Source organism: Giraffa tippelskirchi, chromosome 6 (assembly GCF_054371585.1).
Source record: "Giraffa tippelskirchi isolate mGirTip1 chromosome 6, T2T-mGirTip1v1.2.pri, whole genome shotgun sequence".
NCBI classification, from domain to species: Eukaryota; Metazoa; Chordata; class Mammalia; order Artiodactyla; family Giraffidae; genus Giraffa; species Giraffa tippelskirchi.
Window position 1 is genome coordinate 178,237,187 of NC_137280.1, and position 26,028 is coordinate 178,263,214.

The 26,028-nt window shown below is 41.8% G+C and overlaps 1 protein-coding gene across 3 annotated transcripts; it reads left to right on the forward strand.

The window, feature by feature from the left end:
- The first annotated feature begins 67 nt into the window (after window positions 1–67).
- On the forward strand, window positions 68–25,116 carry SLC25A46 (solute carrier family 25 member 46). 3 transcript variants are annotated; one of them, XM_081505389.1, is made up of 8 exons: window positions 68–504; window positions 3,334–3,376; window positions 4,316–4,373; window positions 6,792–6,869; window positions 7,309–7,409; window positions 15,521–15,577; window positions 16,802–16,859; window positions 21,198–25,116. In XM_081505389.1, exons 1-8 carry the CDS (start codon window positions 189–191, stop codon window positions 21,774–21,776), a joined length of 1,290 nt encoding a protein of 429 aa, XP_081361515.1. In that variant the 5' UTR covers window positions 68–188; the 3' UTR covers window positions 21,777–25,116. The 3 variants fall into 3 exon arrangements, with proteins under 3 accessions (XP_081361515.1, XP_081361518.1, XP_081361517.1); XM_081505392.1 differs by having other exon boundaries at window positions 21,441–25,116; XM_081505391.1 differs by having other exon boundaries at window positions 68–456.
- Window positions 25,117–26,028: the final 912 nt, after the last annotated feature.

Below are 26,028 nucleotides of genomic sequence, written 5' to 3' on the forward strand. Positions count from 1 at the left end.
GTTTCCTTAGCAACCGCGCCTCCCGCGGCCGCAGGAAGCGGTAGGGTCACGTGCCGCCTGCACGTCCGGGCTCGCAGCGTGACTTCCGGGTGTCGGGCTGCCGGGGCGCCGCGGCCGCCGAGGAGAGGCTTGTGGCCCGGGTGGCAGCGGGCTCCGGGGCGGGCGGGCCTCATTCTGCCCCCTGCGCGATGCATCCGCGGCGCCCGGACGGGTTCGACGGCTTGGGCTACCGGGGTGGGGCCCGAGACGAGCCGGGCTTTGGCGGCGTCTTTCCGGCGAGGTCCTTCAGCTCCGCGTCGGACCTCAGCCGCTGGGTGACCTCTCCCCCAGACATCCCGGGGAGCCGCAACCTGCACTGGGCCGAGGAGAGCCCGCCCCGCGGCGCGCCCGCCCCCTGCACGCCGCCCGAGGGCCCGGCGGAGGCTCCCTGCCCCGGCGGCGCGGGGCGCAGCGGCGGTGAGGGCCTGGGGGGCGTGCGGGGGGCGTGCGGGGGGCGGGGGGGTGGTCCGCGCGCAGCGGCGGGGCAGGACCCCGGACGCCGGCGGGGCGGGTGAGTGATCGGCGGCCCGGGCCCCGCAGATCCCGGAGCCGCCGCGCCGCCCCTCGGCGCTCCTTTCGCCCTCTGCCCCCGGAGCAGGCCTCCGCCCTCTCCCTACTCCAGTGTTTTCTGGAGAGCCTTGCCTTAGCCTTGCGTGGCGGCGATCACGGAAGGTTTCGGTATGCTACCTCCCATGCCCTGATTCCACAAAGGAGACTGGTTTGCTGTTTATCGGGACTCCAGTGAAAAATAGCTGATTGACCGGCCGCTGTATCACCTTCGTTCCATTGATCAGTAGTGGCTTTGCGTTGTGCAAAGAACTTTGTCCGAGACCATAGGCAGTCTTGGGCCCAGAGCCTTCTCTACCACTCTTAAAAGCTGAGACTTTCTTAACCTCTGTGCTCTTGCTGTCCTCATCTTTAAGGTGTATAGAAGAATCATTCAGGGTTTTGTAAAAAAAAAAAAACAAAAACCCAACAAACAAAATGAGGTATCAGTAAAGCCTGATACGGTGCGGAGCGCACAGGCTGAAAGTCAGCCGTTTTCCATGTAATCGCAGGAGTTGTGTTTGTGTTCTAGGTCCCCAACTCCTGTATTTTCCCACCTCCTGCTTTCTTTTTTTTTTTTACTTAAAAACTCCACTGAAGAATGAGAAACACTTAAGACATTTTCAAGATAAGAATTTGGAATCAAGACATAATTATTCTGTGCGATGTCAGAAGATCGATTCAGTTCAGTCGCTCGGTCGTGTCGGACTCTGCGACCCCATGGAACTGCAGCAGGCCAGGCATCCTTGTCAGAAGATAGATGTTTTAATTGCAGCCCTGTGTGATCTAGATGTTTTCAACATTGTCTGGATTCATAAAATGGAGATGATGGCTGCTGCATGTTCCCGTTCTCCTGAAAATGTTAGAATAATAGGTCATATCCTTAAACATTATGTATATTCTAGACATAAATTTTAGTCTCGTTTCTTTGACTGGGAAGTACAGTAACATTTATTTGGTTTGGGTTCCGCGGAGGAACAGACTGTACTGTCATCCAGCGAGGACAGATGGGGGATCAGTGACTTACTCAGTTATATATACAGTTAGGTTTTCACTCTGTCTAGTGTAGTTTTTTCCCATAGGTCCCAGAAGGAGTACTGGAAAGTTATAAATTATTCAAAATGCATACGTGATTGCCTCACAGTTACCTTCTCAGGCAGTAAAGCTGACGTTTTATCTTTTCATAATTTATGCGTTGATGGTTACAATGAGGAGATCTTAATATCCAGGGTTTTGTGAGAGGTGTTTTGCAGCAGTTAAGAGGCTGGTGAAAAACTCTGCAAAGATGATAGAAGCCTGGGAGACTTAGTTAATACTAGTAAACCTTTCTGACACCTTCCAGATAATGTCAGTGGTATTTTTTCTTAGTTTATTGGATGACCTATACAAACACAAAGGGAAAAGATGAAAGGAGGAGAGTATCTTAATTGGGCAAAAGAAGCCTCTGCCCTTGTACATTTTTCAAGGCAATGGTGGTTTCCCCAGAGATTGTTTACATGGTCTTGTTCTGTCTCTCAGGGAATAGTGAGCGCATTACTTCTTTCGAAAGAGCAGAGATGAGAGGGAGGGATTGGAGAAGAGGGGAGCGAAAAGAGAATGGGAGAAAAATTATCCCTTGTGAATATTATAGCTGAAATTTAATGTCTCGTCTCTCGGGGTTTGATATTTCATCTTTATGATTTTAAGTTTTTCAGTTAAGGAGAAAAAATTTTGTTTTCTCTTTTGACACATGGGTAGGAATTTTCCAGCTATAAACCCTCCTGGTCAGACTATAGCTGTGCCGTCAGCAGCAGCGCATATGCACTCAGTAGTGTATCACAGAGACCTGATTGCGTGTTCAGTCCCTCAGGCATGTCTGACTCTTTGCTCTTTACATGGACTGTAGGGTGTCTGGTGGCCTCTGTCCCAGGGACTTTTCAGGCGAGAGTACTGGAGTAGGTTGCCATATCCTTTTCCAGGAATTAAGCAGCTACTATCAAACTATTCTGGAGAAAAATGGCAACCCACTCCAGTATTGCCTGGGAAATCCCATGGACAGAGGAGCCTGGTGGGCTACAGTCATTGGGGTCACAAAAGAGTTGGACACGACTTAGCAACTAAATAACAACACATCAAAGTCTTTAAAACCTCGGAAGAGAGAGAAGAGAGCCTTTTTTTCCCATTTCAGCTACCCTAAGTGCTCTTTCACCTTAATTACATTCATGGGATGTTTTGCTTGCAACTGTTGGTTTAACACAGATACTTTCCACCAGTCACAGTGAATGACTGATTACAACACGGGAGGTATGGTTGATGCAAGTTATCAGTCAGGGTCTTAACTAGAAAAAAAAGTTAGGTTGAAGTTGAAAACTAGTAGCCCTTGGCATTTACCTGCAAACATGTTTGATTTGGTCTACATGAAATTTTAATCCTTTTTAAAATAGTTGCCAATGTTTTAAAGTTGGAAGATACTATATAAAAATGAGAATATCTGTTTAGAAAAAGCACAGCTTTGAAACCCTGGACTCAGAGTTCCATGCGGCAACAATGAATTGGAGCTGAAAAGCAGTTAGGTAGTCTACCCCTTGCAACTTGCCACAAGCCCCAGTGGAGCTCTTCACTTGTTCAAATGACTTCTGGCCCCTGTCAGAATTCGATTTGGGGACATGGAGTTGAAAAGAATATCATGTTAGTAAAAAGATATTTTTTGTTCTTTTTTACGGTAAACCTAAATAATGGTCATGAGTAATCTTATTCCTTCTATTTTAGAGCAGTTGAATAGATTTGCTGGATTTGGTATTGGACTTGCAAGGTAATGTTTTGTCTAAAGATTTTTAATTCAAGTTTTATTTAAAGTTTTTTTTTCTTTAATTTATAATGTTAAATAATTGGTATTACTTCCTTTAGATTGATTTTTGGAGAAGTAGTTAAATATTAAAAAGTTCTGTGCAGAAAAAGTTATTTAAAACCTATAATTTTCCACCTAAGGATAGTGAAAATTCATTCAGTTTTATAAACACAAAATAATTTAAAGGAATATTGTAAGAACTTTTCATGTGTCTGTCCAAAAAATAAAATGTATCTTATCTCCCCCTCCAAAAACAAGTAATTTTGCATTGAACCTTTTTCCTCAACATCAAAATTATGACAAGTTATTTAGCAGCATAGCATCTGTAGAATCAACCTTTCCATATATTATAAAATATTGTGTAAATATAATTTTTGAGACACTTTTAGTGTTTATTTTGTGATATTTGATTCAGCTAGTGTTGATGTGATAAACAGTTGATGTTAGAGAGGAAAAAAGAGCATAGCATCTAGGTTTCACCTAATATGTTCATTAAAATCCCTATAACTTAAGTGCAAAGTACATCCACACCAAAATTTATAGGGTGGATGGCTCTTCTGATAAGAAATTTGTTCACAGCACATCCTCTGAAAGAAAGGGGAAGGGGCATTTAAATTATCTAGGAAGTAAGTTTTCCATATCAGACCTACAAGTGTATCGATAATTTCACCTTTATACTGTACATATTAATATATGTTGTTTCTTTACTTACCAGTTTGCAAATCTGACTAGTTTTTTTCGTATTGAATCTTGTTATTGGTACAATGATTTGTAAACACGTCTAACGTTTGAAAACTCTTATTTTTTTACTTTGAAGAATAATGTATCACTTAAGTAATACATGATTCTTTAAAAATAAATTCAGATATACATATGTTGTAAATATGAATTATCCTTTCATAGTCTTTTTACAGAAAACGTACTGGCCCATCCCTGCATTGTTCTACGCCGCCAATGTCAGGTAAATGTACTTTTTGTGATTTTCTAAACAGTAATCCTAACCCTGATTTGAAGTATAGGCCTCAGATAAATGTCTGAGACCATGTAACCATTATTCCATGTGATGTATGCCAAAATGTATAATACATCAGTTCTCAAACTTTTTGGTCTTTGAAAGCTAAGTCTTAAAATTTATTGAAGTCCCCAAAGAACGATTGTTTATATGGATTATATCTATCAATATTTGCCATTGAGAACCCCAAACTGGGAAAATTTTTATGTATATATATATATATATATATATATATATACTTCCCTGGTGGCTCAGACTGTAAAGCGTCTGCCTACAATACGGGAGACCTGGGTTCGATCCCTGGGTTGGGAAGATCCCCTGGAGAAGGAACTGGCAACCCACTCCAGTACTCTTGCCTGGAAGATCCCATGGACGGAGGAGCCTGGTAGGATACAGTCCACGGAGTCGCAAAGAGTCGGACACGACTGAGCGACTTCACTTATGTATATATATATATGTTTAATTCATTAAAATAACAATAAATTGATGAGGTATTAGCATAAATAACATTTTTATGAAAAATCACTACAACTTTTTTGAAAATATCTTCAATGTCTGGCGTGTAGAAGGCAGCCAGATTGTCACGTCTGTTTCTGCAGTCAGTCTGTTGTAACACATGGTTTTTGAAAGAAACAAAGCCTAGCCTTATATGCATATGTATTTAAAAATGGGAATTTTATATCTTTTTAGATAATTGGCAGGTAAAGTTATTTGCAATGTGAAATATGAAACCACACAGATTAAATTTTTTTATACTCTTTTACATTAAAACCTGTTGATCTGTCCTTCATGTTGAATGGGTTTCTTTTTACCCATCGTGATTCTGTTACATCATGCATTGATTAATTGAAAAATGTTGATTTACTGATTGTATAGCTCTTCTAAATGCTATGACATTTGCTTTTACTGTATTAAAAAACCACCATCATTACAATTGCTATAAATCTCACCAGAAAAGTGTTTGAGTTTTGGTAGGTTCATGATAGTGTATATAGGGTTTCCAGATTCCTAATTTTTGCTCATAGGCTCCAAATTTATCACTGGCAACTAATATTCTTGTTTTCTAATCAATGAGCCACTTTGTTTAATTTTAAAAATATGTTTGTCCCAAGAAACTATAGTCTTGTTAGTTTTTCCGGAAAAAAATTGGTATTCCATGGAAAAAAGTGGCTATTTTCAGACTCACAGCTCCATCAGACAAGTTCTTTTCGTTATGACAACATATTCATTATGCAATACACAAAATATTAAATGAGATGGTATGTACTCAGGAGTCAAGATTTTATAAAATTAGTATATCTCACTGCTTCACCAAGGGCATCTTTTAGGGAAAGTGGCTTTTGCCTCCTCACACCTGAGTCAGATGAGAAATACAGTAAGTACAAAAATACAGTTTGGTGCCACTGCCTTCAGTTACGCCAGCATTAGCGATTTTACCCACTGTTGCTTTTGTACTATTATTGAAAATGTCAACACAATAACAAAGGAAAATGATGCCTTAGTATCAAGAAAATGATTTTGAAGTTGTCTATCCCCTGAAAGGATAATGAGGCTTTTGAGGGCTAGTGGGCCACACTGGCAAAAGCACCTATGGTATAACATCTTCTTTGAAAATTGAGTTAGAAAAGATAAACTAGTTTTTTTTTTAAATAAGTTTTTTATGCTTAGCACCAAAATGTATGCATATAGAGAGAATTCAATATTTAAATAGCATGAACAGTGCATATGCCCCAGAACAGCGAATTTTAAACAACATTTTTTACATTGTGACAATATTGCATTGTGATCCAGTGTATACATATATGAGTGATGTTTAAAAATGTTTTATAAAGTAACACTTTCAGAGTGTATGATGCATTCTGATACTTTTTTATTATGTCACTTAATAAATATTAGTTCTGATCCTCTATACTGATTCCATAATTTACCAATTGTTTATAGCTTGTTACTGCTTGCCATGGAAGACAGAAATCTGTTCCCAGAGTTCTTCATGGTACCTGTGTGTTAAATGGCATGAGCATTTTGCCACAGTGAATGTCATACTGGTGTTTAAGAAAACATAAATATCAAACAACAAAGCCTTCTTTATTATATATTTTATTGCAGGCAGATTCTCTACCAGCTGAACTATGAGGGAAGCCCGGATATATTGTACATTGGTCTTTCAGGGCTCTATGTGTGTAACCACATGTTCTTTACTTTTAAGTTATTTAAAGCATTTTCTAAAGTAATTTGGCTTCTGTATAATTCATGCTGACTTTACAATTGAACTTTCGTTTGTGCTGTGACTCCACTGTGTATCTTTCATGCTCTTATTTCTTGACAAAACAATAACAGAAAATAATCATAAAATATCTTTTTTTACAGGTTAACTACCATGCTCGGCACTATCATCTCACCCCATTTACAGTCATCAATATTATGTACAGCTTCAACAAAACCCAGGTGAGAGAGTCTGTCCATTCTATTAATTTATAATGTGCCTTTTGGCCTTAGTAACAGTTAAAGCAACAATAATTCCTTTTAGTTTAGTTACCGAAGATATTATAACTCTTATGCTAAAACTAACTTAACTGGGTAATGATATCTTTTGATATCACTGAATAATCAGTAACTTCACACCTTTGCCAAAATTAATTAAATATTAAGAGTATTTAATCCATATTAGAGATAATTAATTTGGAGTGTTTCTCTTGGCCTAAATGTAGGCCACGCAACAAATATTAAAGAAAAGAGGTAATTTACTTGTCATTCTCTACTAAAATGTTCTTAGAATAATGTCTTACTGGAAAATAGCAGAAAACATTTAATGTCAAGTTTTATTAAGACCTTTTGTGTTTCCTTTTTAGGCATTAACAGAAATAATAAATTTTGTTCATTTTAGGGACCAAGGGCCCTTTGGAAAGGAATGGGAAGTACATTTATCGTCCAGGGAATCACACTTGGAGCGGAGGGAATAATCAGTGAATTCACACCTTTACCAAGGTACCTTTTTGGCATTTTTCATTATTAGCTTCATATTAAAAATATGAAAAAAATGATAGTTGCTAAAAATACCTTGAATTTGAAAACTTGCCTAAGTAGCTAAGAGAAGAAACAGAATAAATAATTATGTCTTACGGAATTGGTATGTGATAAAGAAGATTCTTCCTGGTCTAGTACTATTGAGATACGTCTTTCAGCTCCTACTGCCATGTATTCAGTTCAGCTCAGTCACTCAGTTGTGTCTGACTCTTTGCGACCCCATGGACTGTAGCCTGCCAGGCTCCTCTGTCCATGGGATTTCCCAGGCAAGGATACTGGAGTGAGTTGCCATCTCCTTCTCCAGGGACTCTTCCTGACCCAGGGATGGAACCCAGGTCTCCTGCATTGCAGGCAGAATCTGAGCTAGATCTGGAATTATGAGTAGGAAATAATTTGGCAGAGAAGGAGAGCAAGTCGAGGTGACAGCGTCCACAATTTTATGGAAATTGGAAGGTCTGAGTGGTAAGAAGGGTCTTGTGCTTAGAATATCGGGCATGTACGGAGTAGGATAAGCTGAAAACTGAGCTGCTAGACTGAAGCGGGGCTCTGCCTTTGTTGAGTGACGTAGACTTTATTGTCTACGGAGCTGAAAATCTAAGGTGGGGGACTGTTCGCTTTTTTTAAATATATGGGTTATTTGATCAAGGATATATTCAAATGGCAATGTTTAGAAAAAGGACTGATGCAGACAGAGACTTACGGAAAACTGTTATGGTAATATAGGCCAGATTGAGAAGGGTCTCAACTATGGAATAGAACAGAGGCTGGACAGACATTTCTGAAGTATAATTGATAATATTGGAAATGGGGTTATAGGAGAGTGATTTAGCAGCAGTGACAGATTTCTAGATTGGAACTGAGTTGGAGAATTCATAAAGAAGAGTAAGCTGGAGTGGGAAAGATGAGGAAGGTAACTTTCAATAAATGAAGTCTGACATCCAAGGGCCACGCCTAGAAGAGACTGGGACTGTGAGTCAGAGCCCATTTGGACCTGGAGGCGTGGCTGCTGATGCACAGCTGAAGCTTGGGGATGGGTGGGTTTCCCTAAGGAGAAAGTGTAGATTAAGTGGCAGAGTGAACCAAGGACGGAATTCTGGGCTCTGTGTGGGGGTGGGTGGGGGTGAAGAAAGAGGTGCTCACAGAACAAACTGACAGTAGCAGTCAGCGGGAGGACAGTGGGGGCCTGGGGGCCGAGACGGGAATCAGACCCGTGGACTCTTCTGGAGGGAGGCGGTAGGAAGGTTCGGAGTGTTTGCTTATGGGTCTCTCCTTCTCTCTGAAACAGGATGAGGTGAAAGAAGGGTGAAGACAGGGGTCAGAGTAGGAGAGCGTAAGGCCGGTGACAGATGTTTGGGACAGTCACAGCTCTGAGTGACCAAAGGGAACTGCAGGAATTGATGGAAGTAACGTGAAGAGATAATGTTGGAGAGCCCATAAATTTGTTCAGGTGCTGTTTAGCAGGACTCTGATTTTCTCTATCAACAGTAAACCCCAGGGATGGAGTTAAAGACCAAATGGTTTGTTAATCCGGAATTGGGCCCTGGCAGGGTTAATTTTTTGAACTGACAAGGAAGTGAGGGAGTGGAAGATGCAGCCACTAGCATCTCAGATTCACTCTTGAGATTCAGTCTTTATAGGGAAGGAAATAAAGACAGAAGAGACTGATATCAGGCTTTTTGCCACTCAAAAACGTTCCGTTAGCTAAAAGTTACTTCTCTCACACTTAAAAAAAATGTGAATTTCTAACCTTCAGTAAGTTTACCCCTTTGCTTTTCATATCACACATAAGATCAAAATGTAGTGCTCATCATCAAATGTCCTTGACATTCTACTACAAACACAAAATTCAATTGGTCGTTATTCATTCATTAGTGGGATTATTTTATTTTAACGTATGTCCCTTACACTAGGTCCCAACCTTTAGGGTCACAGATTTCTTTTGTTTCGTCCCCTTACTGTATACCTGATTTCGAGCACATAGTAGGGATTCAGGAAATATGAGCTAAATAAATAAAAATTTAACAAAATGCAGTGATTTCTGTATTATCAAGCACAAAGAATTCGGTATTTGCAGTCAGAGCACTATTGGTCCTGGCTATACTGATTTTGGGCTTCCCCAGTGGCTCAGTGGGGAAGAATCCGCCTGCAGTGCAGGAGCCACAGGAAACATGGGTTTGATCTGTGGGGCTCCCCACTCCAGAATTCCTTCCCAAAGAATCCCACAGACAGAAGAGCCTGGTGGGCTACAGTCCATAGGGTTGCAAAGAGTCAGACACGACTGAATCAAGCGACTTAGCACGTATACATACGCACGCATACTACTTTTTAGTTCTGGAACCTTAGGCAGGTAACAGCTTTTCGCTAAAGCAGAGATGAAGTAGTAACTTGAACTTCAGGTTAAGGGGAGGGAAAAGAAAAATGGGAATGAGAAGATAGAATTTTGTTAAATTTTGTTATCTAACTTTCTTATTCTGTAGGGATGCAGACACATCAGTTGTGTGGGTATATATTTTCTCCTGGTCATTTTGAATCTTATTAAAGAAGACACAAAAGGTTATCTTTAAGATATTTTACTTGGGTTAAGTTTTGGTGGTAAATCTCACTCATCACTTCATTTGTTTATTTCACTCATATTTCCTGAGTCCTTACTATGTGCTAGATCCTTGCTAGAAATCAGGTATATGTACAGTGAGGAGAAGAAACAAAAGGTGCCTTTGACCACGAGGCTTGGGATCTAGTCTAAGGGACGTATGTTAAGTCAAATAATCCCCCTAATGAATGAATAATGACAAAGTGAGATTTGTTCTCAAAAGGAAAAGAATATGGTTCCATGAGAGTGTTAGAGGGTTAGGAACAGTGTCGCTAAGAAAGTGACACCTACGGGCAGACCTGAATGGCAGTCAGGAGACACAGACTAAGTTGTGCAAAGTGTGGCGGGGGGACGGGAAGAGTCTGTGTAATGGAGGGTGTGTGTGTTAGGTGCTCAGCCGTGTCCAACTCTTTGTGACCCCATGGACTGTTCCCCACCAGGCTCCTCTGGCCATGGGATTCTCCAGGCAAGAATACTGGAGCGGGGTGCCATGTCCTCCTCCAGGGGGTCTTCCCGATGCAGGGATTGAATGCAGATCTCCTGCATTGCCAGCAGAGTCTTTACCACCTGAGCCACCTGGGCAGCCCTGGTAATTGAGGGAAACGCTCATAGAGTTTGAACTCAGAGCAGGATGGAGAGCAAGAGCTGGGCTGGGCTTGACCTTGTAGACCACTTTCAGAGTACTGAAGAGTTTGAAGTAGGCGTCAGTGACATAATCAGATGTATGTTTTTAAAGGGTCATTGTATGTGGAGCTGAGAATACCGCAGGAGGACCAAAATAGATACAAAGATACATGTTCATAAGCTATCACAGCCTAGGAAAGAAATATGGTAAGTAGGACCAGGATGGCATCTTTTGAGATGGGTGTAAATGGATGACTTTGAGATATATTTAGGTAAAATTGGCTGAACTTGGTGGTGGATTAAAGTTGGTCAGTGATAGACAAGGAGGTGTCAAAGGTGACTTCTAGGATTTTGGGTTATGTAACTGGATGTCAGGCTTTTCTGGTGGCTCAGTGGTAAAGAATCCGCCTGCCAATGCTGGAGACACGGGTTTGATCCCTGGGTCAGAAAGGTCCCCTGGAGAAGGAAAGGCAACCAACTCCAGTATTCTTGCCTGGAGAATCCCATGGACAGAGGAGCCTGGTGGGGGATAGTCCCTGGGTTGCAAGAGTTGGACACAACTTAGCGACTGAACAACAACAACAGTTAGATGTCAAATAAGGCCATTCGCAGAGTGTAAACCTGTTTTTAAAAATTCTGACTGCTTTGGGCAAGGTGGACTTTTCTTGGGGGAAAACAAAGTCTTAGCAGACCCAGTATCAAAGCAGTAAGAATTGGTAGGAGAGCATGTCTCTGAAGTTAGCATTTGAGCATGGGCTCTAGGGTCTTCGAGACTGAGGTTCTTGAATTGCATGGTGATCACTGGGTGAGACAGTATGGAGTCACCAATATTTAGTCTTTTTATACTGATGATGATCACATCTGAGAAAAAGAATAAATCTGTAATGCTTATTAAGTCACCACGCTTGTAGTTTCTCAGTATCTATTACTTCTAAAAAAGACAGTGACTATAACCCGGGGTCATCATCTGTGATCTTTCTTTGTCTACTGCCCAGACCCACCCCGGGCCTTCCCCCAGCCTCCCCCAGGCAGAGCCGGTCAGACTCCGTGCTGCCCCGCCTGCAGCCGCCTTTCCTTTCCTGTGGCCTTCCCCCATCACTGACCTCAGGACACCCCGCCCTTGGCTGCCTGTGTAGCTCAGTCTCGCGCAGAACCCATTCAGCGGGGCTGCAGCTCAGTGTGACTCATCTCTCTTGTGCAGCTGCACATTTTAATGTTTTCTTCCCTTGTCTGTTTCTCCCAGTGCCGCCTCTGAATTCACTGATGTTGAACACATTCCATTTTAAATACAAAGAAATCTTTCTCCAGTTTAGTAGGTTTCCTTTCTGATTAACAGTTCTCACTTACGGAACACTGAAAGAATCTAACAAAGAAAAATCATAAGTTTGATTTTGGGCAAGTTCATTCTGACACAGAGAAGTCTAAACTGAAGAGAACAGATTTGGGAGGTTCTGAAGCGTCCTCTTGGATGAGGTTGCCTAGAGAAGGAGTGTAACAAACGAAGGAAGGAAAGAAGAGGGCTTCCACCTTTAGGACTCCAGCATAGGTCGCAGAGTTAAGAAAAATGCCCCTGCATAAGAGTCAAAAGTAGAGACCAGAATAGAGGAGAAAAACCAGGCGAGTCTGGGGACGTGGAATACGGGGGAAGGGAGGGCTTCCAGAAGCAGTGGGGAACACAAGTGCACGATGGCGGCTGAAAGGTCAAATAAGGCACAACCTGGAAAATGCCCGTTTGATGTAGTGATGTGGATGGAGGTCGCGGAGACCTTGGCAGGAGCTGTTTTTGTAGAATAATAGGGCGAAAGCCAGTTTGGAATGGGCTCAGTGATGAGTACGAAGTTAGGGCCTGGAGACAGCAAGTTTAGACAGCCAGCTGGGAGGAGGAGAGAAGGGAAGGGGCTGGAAGATGAAGGGCTTGCATTAGATGTTTTTTCTTAAAGAGGGTAGCTCTTCGAGCATGGGAAAGGAAGAAGCAATTGACAGTGAAGGCTGGGGGCGTCCCTGGTGGCTCAGTGGCAAAGAATCTGCTGTCAGTGCAGGAGACGCAGGTTCAGTCCTGGCCTGGGAAGATCCCACAGGCCTTGGAGCAGCTGAGCCCGTGCGACACAACTGCTGAGCCAGTGTTCTGGGGCCGGCGAGCCGCGACTGCCGGGCCGGTGCTCTGGGGCCTGTGCTCTACTACGAGAGAAGTCACCGCGATCGGAAGCCTGTGCGCCACAACTAGAAAAAACCAGCGCAGCAGCCGAGACCCGGCGTTGAATAAGTGAATGAAAAATGTTTTTTTAAAGTAAAGGCTGCACAAATACAGCATCATTTCAAAATTCTGTGGTTTTTGTGTATTGATTGTGCATGGGAGTGTGTGTATATCAAATAGAAAGCCTGATAAAAAGCAAGTCACTTCTCTTTAATTTTGTTGCTCATTTGAAGGGCAGTGTTTGATTGTGAAGATAGTGAATTAAAAACAGCTACATATTCTGGTACTTGGTGATGAACTATAAAAAGGTTTAATCAGAAGTAGATTTTTACACTACCCTCTTTCGTGAAGCATTTAAATGTGCTAATCTAAATTTCTAGAGCTGTGGCAGTAAGTTTTATACATTTTATAAAGAAATAGATGCCAGGAAGTGTCTTATTTTTTTTAATACTTGGTTTTAAATTTCTCTTTTCGCTCTTTTTACCTTAATGCTAATGATCTTAAGAATTGGCAGCAGTAATTAGTATTCAGTGAGTCTGAGCAAACTCCAGGAGATGGTGAAGGACAGGGAAGCCTGGCATGCTACAGTCCATGGGTCACAAAGAGTCAGACAAGACTTAGTGACTGAACAACAATTAGTGTTCAAAGCAAAGGTGTCCCAGTCCTTACAGAAAGGCGAATTAGAGACCCACGCATCCATAATGTTAATGAAATGCTCAAAATTAACATCATAATAACCTGTGGTAACCCTGTTTGAGGCCAAATAAGAGAATAGAGGGCTTCCTAGGTGCTGTTAGTGGTAAAGAACCCACCTGCCACAGTTGAATCCACAGTGCAGGAGACAGTGTAGGAGACGCGGGTGTGCCTCCTGGGTCGGGGGATCCCCTGGAGGAGGGCGTGGCAGCCCCTCCAGCATTCTCGTCTGGAGAAGCCCACGGACAGGAGCGTGGCGGGCTGCAGTCCACAGTGTCGCAAACAGTCAGACACGGCTGAAGCAACTTGGCACACACACAGGGGTAATAGATTTACAAACCTTTCAGCATATTTTGCTTTATAATCATAAAGTCACTGTTAGTAAGATAGGTAGCCTCGCCTTTTTTAGAATTCTTGTCGTAATCATTAAATGTCATTCCAGCTATTTTTCTACAATTGTTCAGAGCTAGTATAGTATTCTGGTAATAATTTCATCAGAATGTGACCCAGAATATTCTCTAAGGTCTTATAAATCAGAGATGGTTGTTTTGTTTTCTCAAAGTTTCTCTGCAGACCTTTCAGTCTCTAGAAAAATGTAGAAATATTCATGTATCACACATGCCATAAGTGTACTGAGTTTGTTTTTAGAGCACTTATATTATTAGTGGTTTCCTTCACCTTTCTAGTATAAAATATATTCCTTTGTCTCCTTATGTCATATTTACTCATTTCAAACAGAAAACGTTTTTCTCGGGCTCCTGCTCTGGCTGTAGGGTATTGTATGAGCGCCAGTGTAATCGGGCAGGCTGGTGGCAGCTAGTCTCCGCTGGGTTTTACGTTTTCCTTTTCTCTGTTACTCCACCTTCCTCCCCCCTTCCTCCCATCCTCTCTGTCTGCCTTTTCATTTTTTGCTGCCTCCTTTTTTGAGTTCCCCTTTATTCTCCATATTTTCTCTTTTTTGATTTTTCTCTTGATGTAACTTTCTCCCTTTTTGTTCTTCATTCAGCTTTCCTCTCTTCTCGGGTTTCCAAAAGTAACCTAAATAACAGGAAGCACACAGTCCTAGACCTCAGTCCCAGACCTGGCATTCTGCCCCTCTCCTTTGAACATATCCCTGTGATCTTTTTGACCTTTCTTTTTCTCATAAGTAAAAGGCGATACCTTATTATAGGTGTTACGAGGCAGTAAGATATACAAAGAAGCATCTGTTTATCTCACAGGATTCCTTCTTGTATCAGGTGAGATGGGAGGCAGTACAGGCAGATGGTATAGACTCAAGTCAGACGGACCAGGGCTTAGACCCAGGTCCACCACTGACTAGTTGCATGGCTTTGGGTAAGTTATGAACCATCTCTGAGCCTATTTCCTCATCTATGAAATGAGGGTTATAGGTTCATTGTGAGGGTTAGAAATAATTTATGTGAAGCGCTTTGCACGATGTCTGGCATACAGCAGGAGCTTAAAAAGATAATAGAATATAATAAAAATCACGAAAGTAATGCCATGTTAATAAGTAGAGGCACTTTGAAAATTAGGTGCTACACAAATGTCTGTGTCTTTCAGCGCTGCAGTTAATTAGACTTTTCTTCCTTACTCTGTTTTCTTGTCTGCCTTTCCCTTCCCCATCCGTTGTTTTCCTGTCTGCCATGTTTTTGTGGCCACACTGCATGGCTTTTGGAATCTTAGTTCCCAAACCAGGGATTGAACCCAGGCCCTCGGTAGTGAGAACGCAGCATCCTAACCACTGGACTGCCAGGCAGCCCTTGTGTCCATTTCTGTCATCAGTCATAACGCGTCTCCTCTGTCCGCGCGTACAGAAAGACATGTCCCAGAAAGAAGATTGTTCACCATTAGAATATATTTCTCCTACAGATTAAAAAAAAAGAAAATTCAAAATTGATTACCTTTTTGAAAGTTGGGCTAATTCAGGATGTTTTAAATAGCATGGCTTTTGTTTTATTTCTTTTTTAGGGAGATTTCACATAAATGGAATCCTAAACAAATAGGAGAACACCTTCTATTGAAATCGTAAGTATCAAAAGCAGCATTTGTATTGAAATTTAACCAGTTTTTATAGTGTTAGAACTTAAAAAAAAACTTATTAAATAAAAGTTAAGGAAAATAAGAGCAAAAGAAATATTTGTGGGACTAAAACTTAATAAGAAAATTAACAAAGTTTAGGAATAAAATCCTGAAATATATGTTATCTTTCAAATCTTTCTAATTTGGAAGGCTGAAATCACGACTTAATTTTTCTTTGTGTTCTTAGGAAGTTAGCAAGGATTGTCAACTTGTTAAACCTGAATTGCCAGGAAAATTATTATTCTTATAATTATTATCATTATTTTACTGGTAAGCAGACATACAAATTTATTTGTATGGTGATGAGCAAATGCAAAACCTTAGTGTCATTAAAATGTAGTCCTAAAGGCACTTAGTGACATTACAACACTGACCATTTTTATAGATTAGAATTTTACTCTTCACTTTTTAATTTTTCTTGAAGATTGTGAATTGGAAACCCCCCAGCTTGCTGGCTCCCTCTGTGGGACATTCCAGCACATTAATACTTAGTGATGTTCCATTCACCTTGAAAACCACTACTTGCCAGGACCTGGCCCATGGGGTTAGGTAAGTCCCACCTTGACATTATTTTAAGTGACTATATTTTGCAGGCTTGCAAAGTTGTATGTCTCAACAGTGGCAATAGGAAGCAACTTTGCAAAGCTGTACAATATTGTTTTTTTACTAATAAAAGGGGACTTCACTCACCATGGAAGACTGGCTTAGCTCTGCTGAGTGGGAAATCCGGGAATGAATAATGATAATAGATAGGACAATAGCAGAACAGTAGCCTTGTTCAGATATCACTAAAAAGGCAAGCAGTGGAATGGATCCCTCATCCTAAATTGGAAGGATCTGATCTCAGGCCACATTAGCTGTGTGCAGGTAGATGTCCAAACAGTGAATCATAAACAAGCCTATGGTGTACTGGCCCAAAATAAGTTATTTTCTTTGCAGGCTGTCCCTGTGTTATATTAATACATAGTTTTTCATCTCTGATTGTTGAGTAAAGCATCTTATGTTATAGGTCTCTGAAGTATCTTTAGGCTATAGGTATTTATAGTTGAAAACCTTGAAGCTGTTATTCAAGCTTGAATATAGATTATGTTGATATATTAAAATAGGTATTAAAAAATTTAGTGTAAGCTTCTTGTTTCAGTGTACTGATGTTTGTTTTAATTTCTACAGCTTAACTTATATAGTGGCAATGCCTTTTTATTCAGCAAGTCTAATTGAAACAGTACAGGTGAGCTATTTTTTAATTGTCATTTTTTCATTAAAAATGTCTTTTGGGCTATTCAGTATATTGTGTGTGTCTGATAGTGTAATGAAAATTTAAGACAATATCCTTCTAAAAAATTTTTTTCCCAGATACCATACATACATCAGAGATTATATACTAGGTACATCGCCAATGTGTCTGTTTTCTTTGCAAATTTATTTCACGCTTCTAGTGTTAATTCTTTTTATCTTACGATAGGCAGCTGTACTCTCCATTCAGCTGTCTCAGAACCCAGCCTATGACTTGCTCTGAGTACAAAAAAATCTATAGGGTCCCCCCCCAACTTTTTAAGACGCTTATGTATAGCTCAAATGGTTATGGCTTATCAGATAATAAGTGATGGCTTGAACATGAAACAGTGAGAAGGGTAGTTCCCATAGCTAGTTTACCAGGTAGCATTCTTTTTAAATTCTCTTAGGAGCGTGTGATGCTACGTACTACAAAAGCTAAAGCAATCTCCTGCTCACATTGTGAGTTGTATCACCGTTTCTAACCATGTGGTGGCGCTTCAGGTACACTGAACTCACGTCCTTGCTCACCTACCGTTCCTACACGTAAAACTGGGAGAGCGCCTCCTTGACCCTCCTCACGCAGTCCAGCTGTCTGCCCCCCCGCCCCCGTCTTCTGTCTCCAGGGGCAGGTGCTCTAGCGCATTTCTGTCTTTGGCGTGTACGAGTTTTCTCTCTATAAAAACCTCACTGGATCAGCGTTACCTCTTCAAATTACTCTCTTTCCACTCAGGTGCTTTTCTGGCCACATCGTTGATTTCTGTATGTATTTTGTAGAATTATTATTTGACATTAATGTCTTGCTACCCAGGTATTTCCTATCCCCTTGTACGTGACGGTGTGAAAATGATATAACCTTTGTATGGGGCTGCAGTTTAAAGAGTTATCACTATAAGATGACATCATTTCAAAGTACGGAAAACAGTAGCAGGAAGATAATGAAGGAAAAACAAACAGGGTGATATATTGGGGAAAACAAGTTGTAGCGTCAGACAGCCCCGTATCACGATGATTTCTCTACTAAATTAGGTCTGTAACTTAGAGCTGATGTCTTAACCTTTCCAAATCTTATTTTTCTCATCCATAAAATGGGAACAGTATTTTATTAACTGAATTATAAAGATTAAATGAATTATTTGTGTAGAGTTCCTAGTCGCTAGCTGTTCATTCTGATTTTTTTAACCCAGAATCTCCAATGTTTTTCCTGCCGGGGCTCCCACCTGCTGATTCCTCCCTCCTGCCTGATTCCCTGGTTCTCTCTCTTCCTCCTCAGATCTCTGTTCTCTTGAGCGCCCCCCTTGCTTCTAGCGCCATCTTTACCACGTCTTCTCTTGGGCTCCAGGGCGCAGCCCGTGGCCCTCACTGCTCCATCACACAGTCACTGTCTGGGAGAACTCATGTGCTCCCGTGAATCCTTTTAACTCTCCCATCTCTATATGAGTTTAAAAAGCAGAGAAGTCTTGATTTTCATATTTCCTTTGTCCTTCATAACTAATCAGCCATCCTGTCCTCTCAGTTCTGACTTCAGGGAGTATCTGAGATGGTCTGCTCCTTCCCACTGACAGGCCCCCATTTCCAGCCCTTCGTGTCCCATAGCTGCTTTCTTCCTGCTTCAGAGTCAGGGGGAGTTTTGCCTGTCTGGGGAGCTCAGATCTCTTTGAGAACCGTCTTTGCCTTGAAAATCACACATTTATGCATAGATCTCCTAAAGAACACTTCCTGAAGCTCTTGAATATCAACTTCCTAGTGGCTTGTTGTCTTTTACTAAGACCCCTTGTTCTATTTCCTGGATTTAAAGGCCATTCTACATACTCATGCAAGGGTAGTGTTCTTAAGTTGCAGTGCTCATATCCTTTTGTTGAGTAAGGATGCATGTTGACTCATATTCTCTGAGATGAATTTCAGACTTCTCAGCAGAGGAAACAAGATAAGTAAAAGGATACTTCATGGTGCTAAGTGCCAAAGAGAATAAAAATAAAACAAGGAAATTAAGATGGGTAATGAGTAGAGAGGAGTGATTACTATTTTTTTAAGTTCAGGAAAGTTCTCACTCAGAAGCAAAAGTCATTTGAGTAAAGGTGTGAACATAAGAACTACATGGATATTGGGGAGCAGAGTGTTCTAAGCAGAGGGAGTGCGGGTGCGAGGACCCTGGGAGAGGCTTGCGTCCCGCGTGTGTTTGCGAAGCAAAGAGGAGGCTGGTAGAGCTGAAGCTGACCCCGGACGGGGAGCAGGAGGAGATGAAGTCTGAAATGTGAAAGGGGGAGAGCGCGCACGGGACCCTGAAGATCACTGTGCTCGTTGGGCTCTGCTTTGAGGGAGGCGGAAGTCGTCGGTGGGTTTGAGCAGAAGGATGACATGATCTGACTCAGGTCCTGGCTAGGACCTCTGGCTGCTGTATTAAAATAGACCGGAGCGGGAAGGGAGGCTGAGGTGGGGAGATGACCGAGGTTAGGTGGGCTCCCCTTAGTCTCATGGTTTAGCTTCACTGAAAACGCGCACGTTTATGTGTCCGGCTCGGACCTCTTCCTTTTAGTCTAGATTGTAAACCGCGCTTGGAGCTCACGCCTTAGACTCCGCGTTTCTGAACTCTGGATCTCCCCTCCGGCTGCTGCCTGGCAGTGTGGCCCCGCTCCGCGAGAGGCCTGCTGTCCCTCCAGCGCCTCTGGCCGGCAGCTCTGAGCTCATCCTTGGCTTCTCTTTCCCGTGACCCACATCCAGTCCACCGGGACTTCCTGTTGGCTGTAATTTTATGATAAAAGCACAGTTGAAGCATTTTATTTCCTTTGCTACCTGCTGTTCCAGTTCGCCATCATACCTTTAGCTGGTTTCTCAGCCTCTGCTCTCCTGCTCCTCCGCATGACAGCCAGTGTAACATAAACTACATCTTGTCCACCTTATGCTTCAGACCTGCTAGTCATTTCCCATCTGACTAAAGACCCAAGTCTGCCCGGTGGCGTGGTGCGGCCCCAGAATGCCTTGTTAACTTCTCTTTTGGCTGCTCTCTGCGGTCACTGCTGCGACCCCAGTGGCCTCTTTGTTGTGGTTGTTGTTTAGTTGCTAAGTGTCCAACTCTTCTGCAACCCCGTGGACTGTAGCCCGCCAGGCTCCTCTGTCCATGGGGTTCTCCAGGCAAGAATACTGGAGTGGGTTGCCATTCCCTTCTTCAGGGGATCTTTCTGATGCAAGGATCGAACCCTTGTCTCCTGCGTTGGCAGGTGGGTTCTTTACCACTGAGCCACCAGGGAATTCCTTTTCTGCCTGTCTGCGCCTCTGTAACCAGTATCACAACTGCTTATACACTTCCCATAATTATGAAAAGTAGAGACATTGCGGATCACAGTGACTTAACATCTCCTAAGGCTTTCTCTGCACGAGGCCTTCTTGCTCCCAACAACTCTGTGCATAAAGGTAGGTCAGCCTAATCCCACTTCTGTAGAAGAGTTAACTCTTAGGAGAAGTAAAGGAACGTGCCCATGATCACAGAACCAGCAAGTCCATACTGGAGCCAGGGGTAAAGCCATGCTTTCGATCCAAGCACTGTGCCGCCTCGTGTACCGTAGTTGCTGCTTTTCAGGATGAGTCCCGGGAGCTTCTTGAGGCTGGGCCCCTGCTGCGTCCCTGCCTCGTCTCTTTTCAGGGTGAGTCCCGGGAGCTTCTTGAGGCTGGGCCCCTGCTGCGTCCCCGCCTCGTCTCTTTTCAGGGTGACTCGTGGGAGCTTCTCGAGGCTGGGCCCCTGGTGCGTCCCCACCTCGTCTCTTTTCAGGGTGACTCGTGGGAGCTTTTCGAGGCTGGGCCCCTGGTATGTCCCCACCTCGTCTCTTTTCAGGGTGACTCGTGGGAGCTTCTCGAGGCCCCTGGTGCGTCCCCGCCTCGTCTCTTTTCAGGGTGACTCGTGGGAGCTTCTCGGGGCCCCTGCTGCGTCCCCGCCTCGTCTATTTTCAGGATGAGTCGTGGGAGCTTCTCGAGGCTGGGCCCCTGGTATGTCCCCACCTCGTCTCTTTTCAGGGTGAGTCCCGGGAGCTTCTCGAGGCCCCTGGTGCGTCCCCGCCTCGTCTCTTCCCGTCTCCCTTCCCCAATTGGAATAGCTCCCAGCTTCACTGCTGTTTTGTGAAATTTTATTTGAAAAAAGAGTCTAATGCCTAGATAACATTTGACATTTGCAAACCCTTGATGTTTCTCCCCTTTAGTCAGAACATTAATTTAAAAGGGATTTAAAGGGACCTGAAAAGAATCCTCCTCTGTGGCAGAAGAAGCAGATGATGACTGACGCGTTCCCTCCTTTTCATCGCAGAGTGAGATCATCCGAGACGGTGCCGGGATTCTGGAGTGTGTGAAGGAGGGGATTGGAAGAGTGATCGGCTTGGGCGTGCCTCACAGCAAGCGCCTGCTTCCGCTCCTGTCCTTGGTCTTCCCCACGGTGCTGCACGGGGTTCTCCACTATGTCATCAGCGCAGTCGTCCAGAAGGTCGTCCTGCTCATCCTGAAGAGAAAGGCTTACGACAGCCACCTCCCCGAGAGCACCAGCCCGGTGCAGAGCATGCTGGATGCTTACTTTCCGGAGCTCATCGCCAACTTCGCGGCCAGCCTCTGCTCTGACGTCGCCCTGTACCCGCTGGAGACGGTTCTGCACCGCCTGCACGTGCAGGGGACACGCACGATCATCGACAACACGGACCTGGGCTACGAGGTGCTTCCGATTAACACGCAGTACGAGGGCATGAGAGACTGTGTCAACACCATAAGGCAGGAGGAAGGCGTGCTCGGCTTTTACAAAGGGTTTGGCGCTGTGGTGATACAGTACACGCTGCACGCAGCTGTTTTACAGATTACCAAAATTATTTACGCCACACTTCTTCAAAATAGTGTTTGAGATTCAGAGTCCTGGTTAGTCTGAAAGACATCCTCTGGATACTTCGTTATGAAATTATGAAGGACAAAAGTGAAAAACTGGGGGTTCAAAATGGATAAAAACTAAAACTGGCAGGAAAGCCCATGATGATTATATTGACTCTCCACTTTTTAAAAAAGGCATGGATATATATTTTGGATTCAGAGTATTCCAAATTTGAAAACTCAGTAAAAACACTCATATGAATTAAATTCTAGCTAGTATAGCACTAATGCCAAACTAAAAAGGATCTTGGGAAGAAGCAAATATTTGTCAGCAAACTGAAAACAAAATTTCACAGAGTTGAATTTATGTCATCTTACTTTAATATTTATTACACGTTTATTTCACCTTCTGGATTAATACAGCATATAGTAGCAGGAGGTCAAGCAAACTATGTTGTCAGTAATAAAGACAAGAAGGATGAGATTGGCAGTCTGTAAGCAGAAGCTGAGTTTAAATTGCACTGTCCCTGTAGAACTTTAATGGCTGTGCATTTATTATTATAAAGCCATTTATATGCATACTCATAACTTGGAATTTCCTTCATCCCTGCATATTCTCCACTCTTTAGATCAGCTTACTGTATAAAATGAAGTTAGGTACTTTCTGCTTGAATATCAAAACAAAGCATTAAAAGCCAAGGTACCCAAAAGATTAAAGACAAACAGCATACTTGTCCATATCAAACCCACCACTTCAGTGGCAGCAACTTATAATCTGCCATACGTTTATAAAGTTTGATTTGCTTACCTAGTTTTATGAATCATCAGACTGTTTTTAGAGCCACTCTTATTAACAGAGACAGAAAATAATCAGGACAACGATTCCTCTGTCCACAAATTGTGTACTAAAGGGAATGTCACTTGCCTTTCATTTCTGAATGACCTGTCTTAGAGGAGACACGATTAAAATTTACCTGGGAATTTGTGCCTCATGCCTTTCATAGAGTCATCATTAAATAATGGCTTTAATTTTTACTTTCTTCTAGTTTTTGTTCATAGTTATATTCTCCAAACTAGATATACATGAAGGGAAATGCAAGTTTATCACCCTTTATTGAAACTTGTTTGGATGAATACTGATGAAAAATAGAAACTTTAAAGGAAGTTTGTCCTTGCTTTTTATGGGTGAAGAAAAGGATTTCAACAAATAATAAGCAAAAATGTTGGTAATCAGTTGAATAAAAAAAATTCTATCTGTTGCTAAATTGAATTAGGTGAGCGAGGCTCTTTGTATAGTAAAATAATATGCATTTGATTGATCCATTTAGCAAGCTGGAGTATGGTGACTGCACTGATGTCATCCAACCTAGAATGCATACAAACTGAGATCTATTTACTTACTGAATGTCAGTGAAATGGTTACTCTTTGTGATTAATAATGTTGAAACCAAAAGCCGACATCCACAGAGGATCAAGCAGTGTGTATGTGGCGGCTCTCTCAACTAGCATGTGAATGTGTTTGGGTTGTTTTGTTTTTTTGTTTTTTTTTTTGACTAAAACACACAGGTTTTCCATTTTCCCATTCCAAGAGGGGGAAAATAAAATTAAACATAAGTTATACACTTTCAGCTAATGATTTGTCTAATTTGCAGCATATAAATTGTTTTCATTGCCGTTGAATTACTAAGTAAATTTTTAGATGTTTATAATATGTCCAACTTCCTAAAAAGCTTTCATTTTTATTATAATCAAAGCAGATGGTTTCAGAAAAGAGTAAACTTCTGAAAATTACAGGTTTTAGAAAACTTATAGAACAGAATCTGAATGGAATTAAGTATCTACTAGTGAAAATCGAGGATCCTTTATCTAGCTAAAAACTAGATATTTCAAGATTATTTTATGGATGTTATTATTAAGATTCAGTTATATAGTATGGTGTCATTATGGAATCATTATAAGACTGATAGGCTGAACCACACACGAGTAGGTTGGTCTTATTTCCTCTTTGGAGAAAGAGTACAACTTAATATTAAAACTAAAGTTGAAATGTGGCAAGTAAAATACTAATTTTTTATTACCATTCCAAATTAGTTGAAATATAAAAAGAAATCTTTAAAACTGAAGCACTTAAATGTTGGCCAAATATGTTTAACTGAATTTAGAAAGGAATAAGCAAAATAAACATTAGACGTGCTCTTTCCCTTTTAAAAATTGCTCTGTTTCTTTAGGTGCCAAAGTCAAATACCCATAGGCTATAGTTCCTAATATGATATTACCTTAGAATAACATTTTTAATTCAGTATGATTAATAGTATCATGAATAATGTCCTATTAAGAGATTTCACAGTGCCAGTTGTCCCCTTACATAAGCTGCATTTGGCCGTGGAGCTGAAGCGTGATACGCTTGCCTTACATTGTTGGGTTTCTGAAGTCGTATAGTCTGAAAGCAATGGAATTAAAAATGGAAACATCTGGTTAACATTACCTACCTGTGTTAAGTGGGTCTGTGAACTGGTTCACTGAATCAGCCTGTGAATGTCTTTCCTTTGAGGGACTCGCTATGGTCTCTTGAAAGATAATCTCTAGGTGTAAATAGTGTAAGTCTTTAAACTCCAGCATTAGATGCTATGAGTCAGAACAGACTAATTTCAAAATGACTGTGGACTGTGGAGTTTGATAGTGTTTTCAGAAATAAAACTGGGAGGCGAGAGGTCTTGCTCACTTTTGCAAGGTACGCTTGCCTGTTCACAGCTGTCTTTCCGGCACTGGGCTTGTTAACACCGCACAGAGCGTTCGCTTAACTGACTGGCGCGGATGCTTCGGTCTTTCCATGCACTCATACACCTGCTCAGGAAACAGCACGCACTGCTTGGACACTTGTGTTTTCAGTGACATCGTGGAGGGTGTTTGCCCTTAGTTTGCTTCCTGGATCTTATGGGAAAAAATGGATAATCTGCCAGCTCTTGAAAAGATAGGTTTGAATTAGTTATTTCAATAACATATATGGAAATAAAATCCCGTTGGTAACAACTCAGATTGCACTAGAATTTAAGTGATGCTTAACTTTGGCACTTCTGATTTCTCTTCTCTTTCAAGTAGTTGTACATTTCTCTCCTTTTCTCTCGTTCTCATATAAACTGGATATATAATGTCTTTCTTTTGAGTGACTGAGTATCATTGATATGCTTCCAAGTTGTATAATTGAGTAACAAAAACTTGTGATTTGACAATGAATCTTATGCAGTATACCTCAGCTAGAAGAGGTATTTGGTCTGTGTGTTTTTTCTTTTTTAAAGTTGTTGTTGTCTCACTGGTATTTTAAATGTTTTCAGCAAATTGTGTAATATGAAAAGATTAAATAAAACGTTGAAATAAAATACTAATTTTCTCTTACTCATGCTAGAGAACTACTAAGTCTGGTAGTGAGGAGGTACAGAATATGTCCCCCCAAAATATGTGATGTTGGCATATTATTTTGAATTAAAGGTACTTGAGAGATAGCTAGTGCAAAAGGACACTCAGATCCTTCCTTGTTCTGCTGAAAGCAAATTGCTCGTGTGAAAGTTACCCGGCCTGCTCCAGAAGAGGGCGTTTAGGGCTGAGGAAGCTGTCTGAATAAACCTGTTACTTCTTCATCGTTGGCCACCCCTGCTACAGACTCCTCTGCCTGTCAGTTCTTCATAAGTTGTTTTTTCGTCTGAAAATTTTAAAAGCTTTTAACTCTGGTTCCCTCCTTTAAGGCTCATTGTATGGGGCTCCTGCACATACAAAGTTAAACTTTTCTCCTGTTAATCTGTCTCATGTCAATTGAGTTACGAGACCAGCCAAAGGCCCAGAAGGGAACGTTGTCCTACACCTACAGGCAGTGCTAAAAGAAAAGTGACACTTTTGTAGGTACAAATGAAGATCAAGAAAAGTATCTGTCTGAAGTTAAACATTTTTGCCCATCACTTAAAAAATCATTCCAATGTCTGATGTGTACAAAACAAGTAACATACTTCTTACATAAAATTGCCTATGTATTGTCTTTGGTTATTACAGAGACCCATATTTGATCCTTATAGCTGTCCTCAGGCAATTTTCAGAGTAGTACTGTTTAGGGAGGAAATAGATACAGGTTGGTGGGCATTGCTTGAAAATACTAAAATAATCAGAAAAACCAGCAGCTACCAAGAGCTAAGAATTAACTGAAACATGTAAGAAATCCCCCTGAAGACGGAGGAGCAGTCAGGGAGATGGTTTCTTTGCAAAGTTTGGGCATTCGAAAGTGGTTATGTGCACTAGGGGAT

Bases quoted from the DNA above. Each gene is read 5' to 3' on its own strand.
- SLC25A46 (XM_081505389.1), top strand. From the start codon at position 189: ATGCATCCGCGGCGCCCGGACGGGTTCGACGGCTTGGGCTACCGGGGT. The intron at 505-3,333 runs GTCCGCGCGCAG...CTTCTATTTTAG, and splicing joins GTGCGGGGGGCGGGGGGGTG to AGCAGTTGAATAGATTTGCT. The intron at 16,860-21,197 runs GTGAGCTATTTT...TTTTCATCGCAG, and splicing joins GTCTAATTGAAACAGTACAG to AGTGAGATCATCCGAGACGG.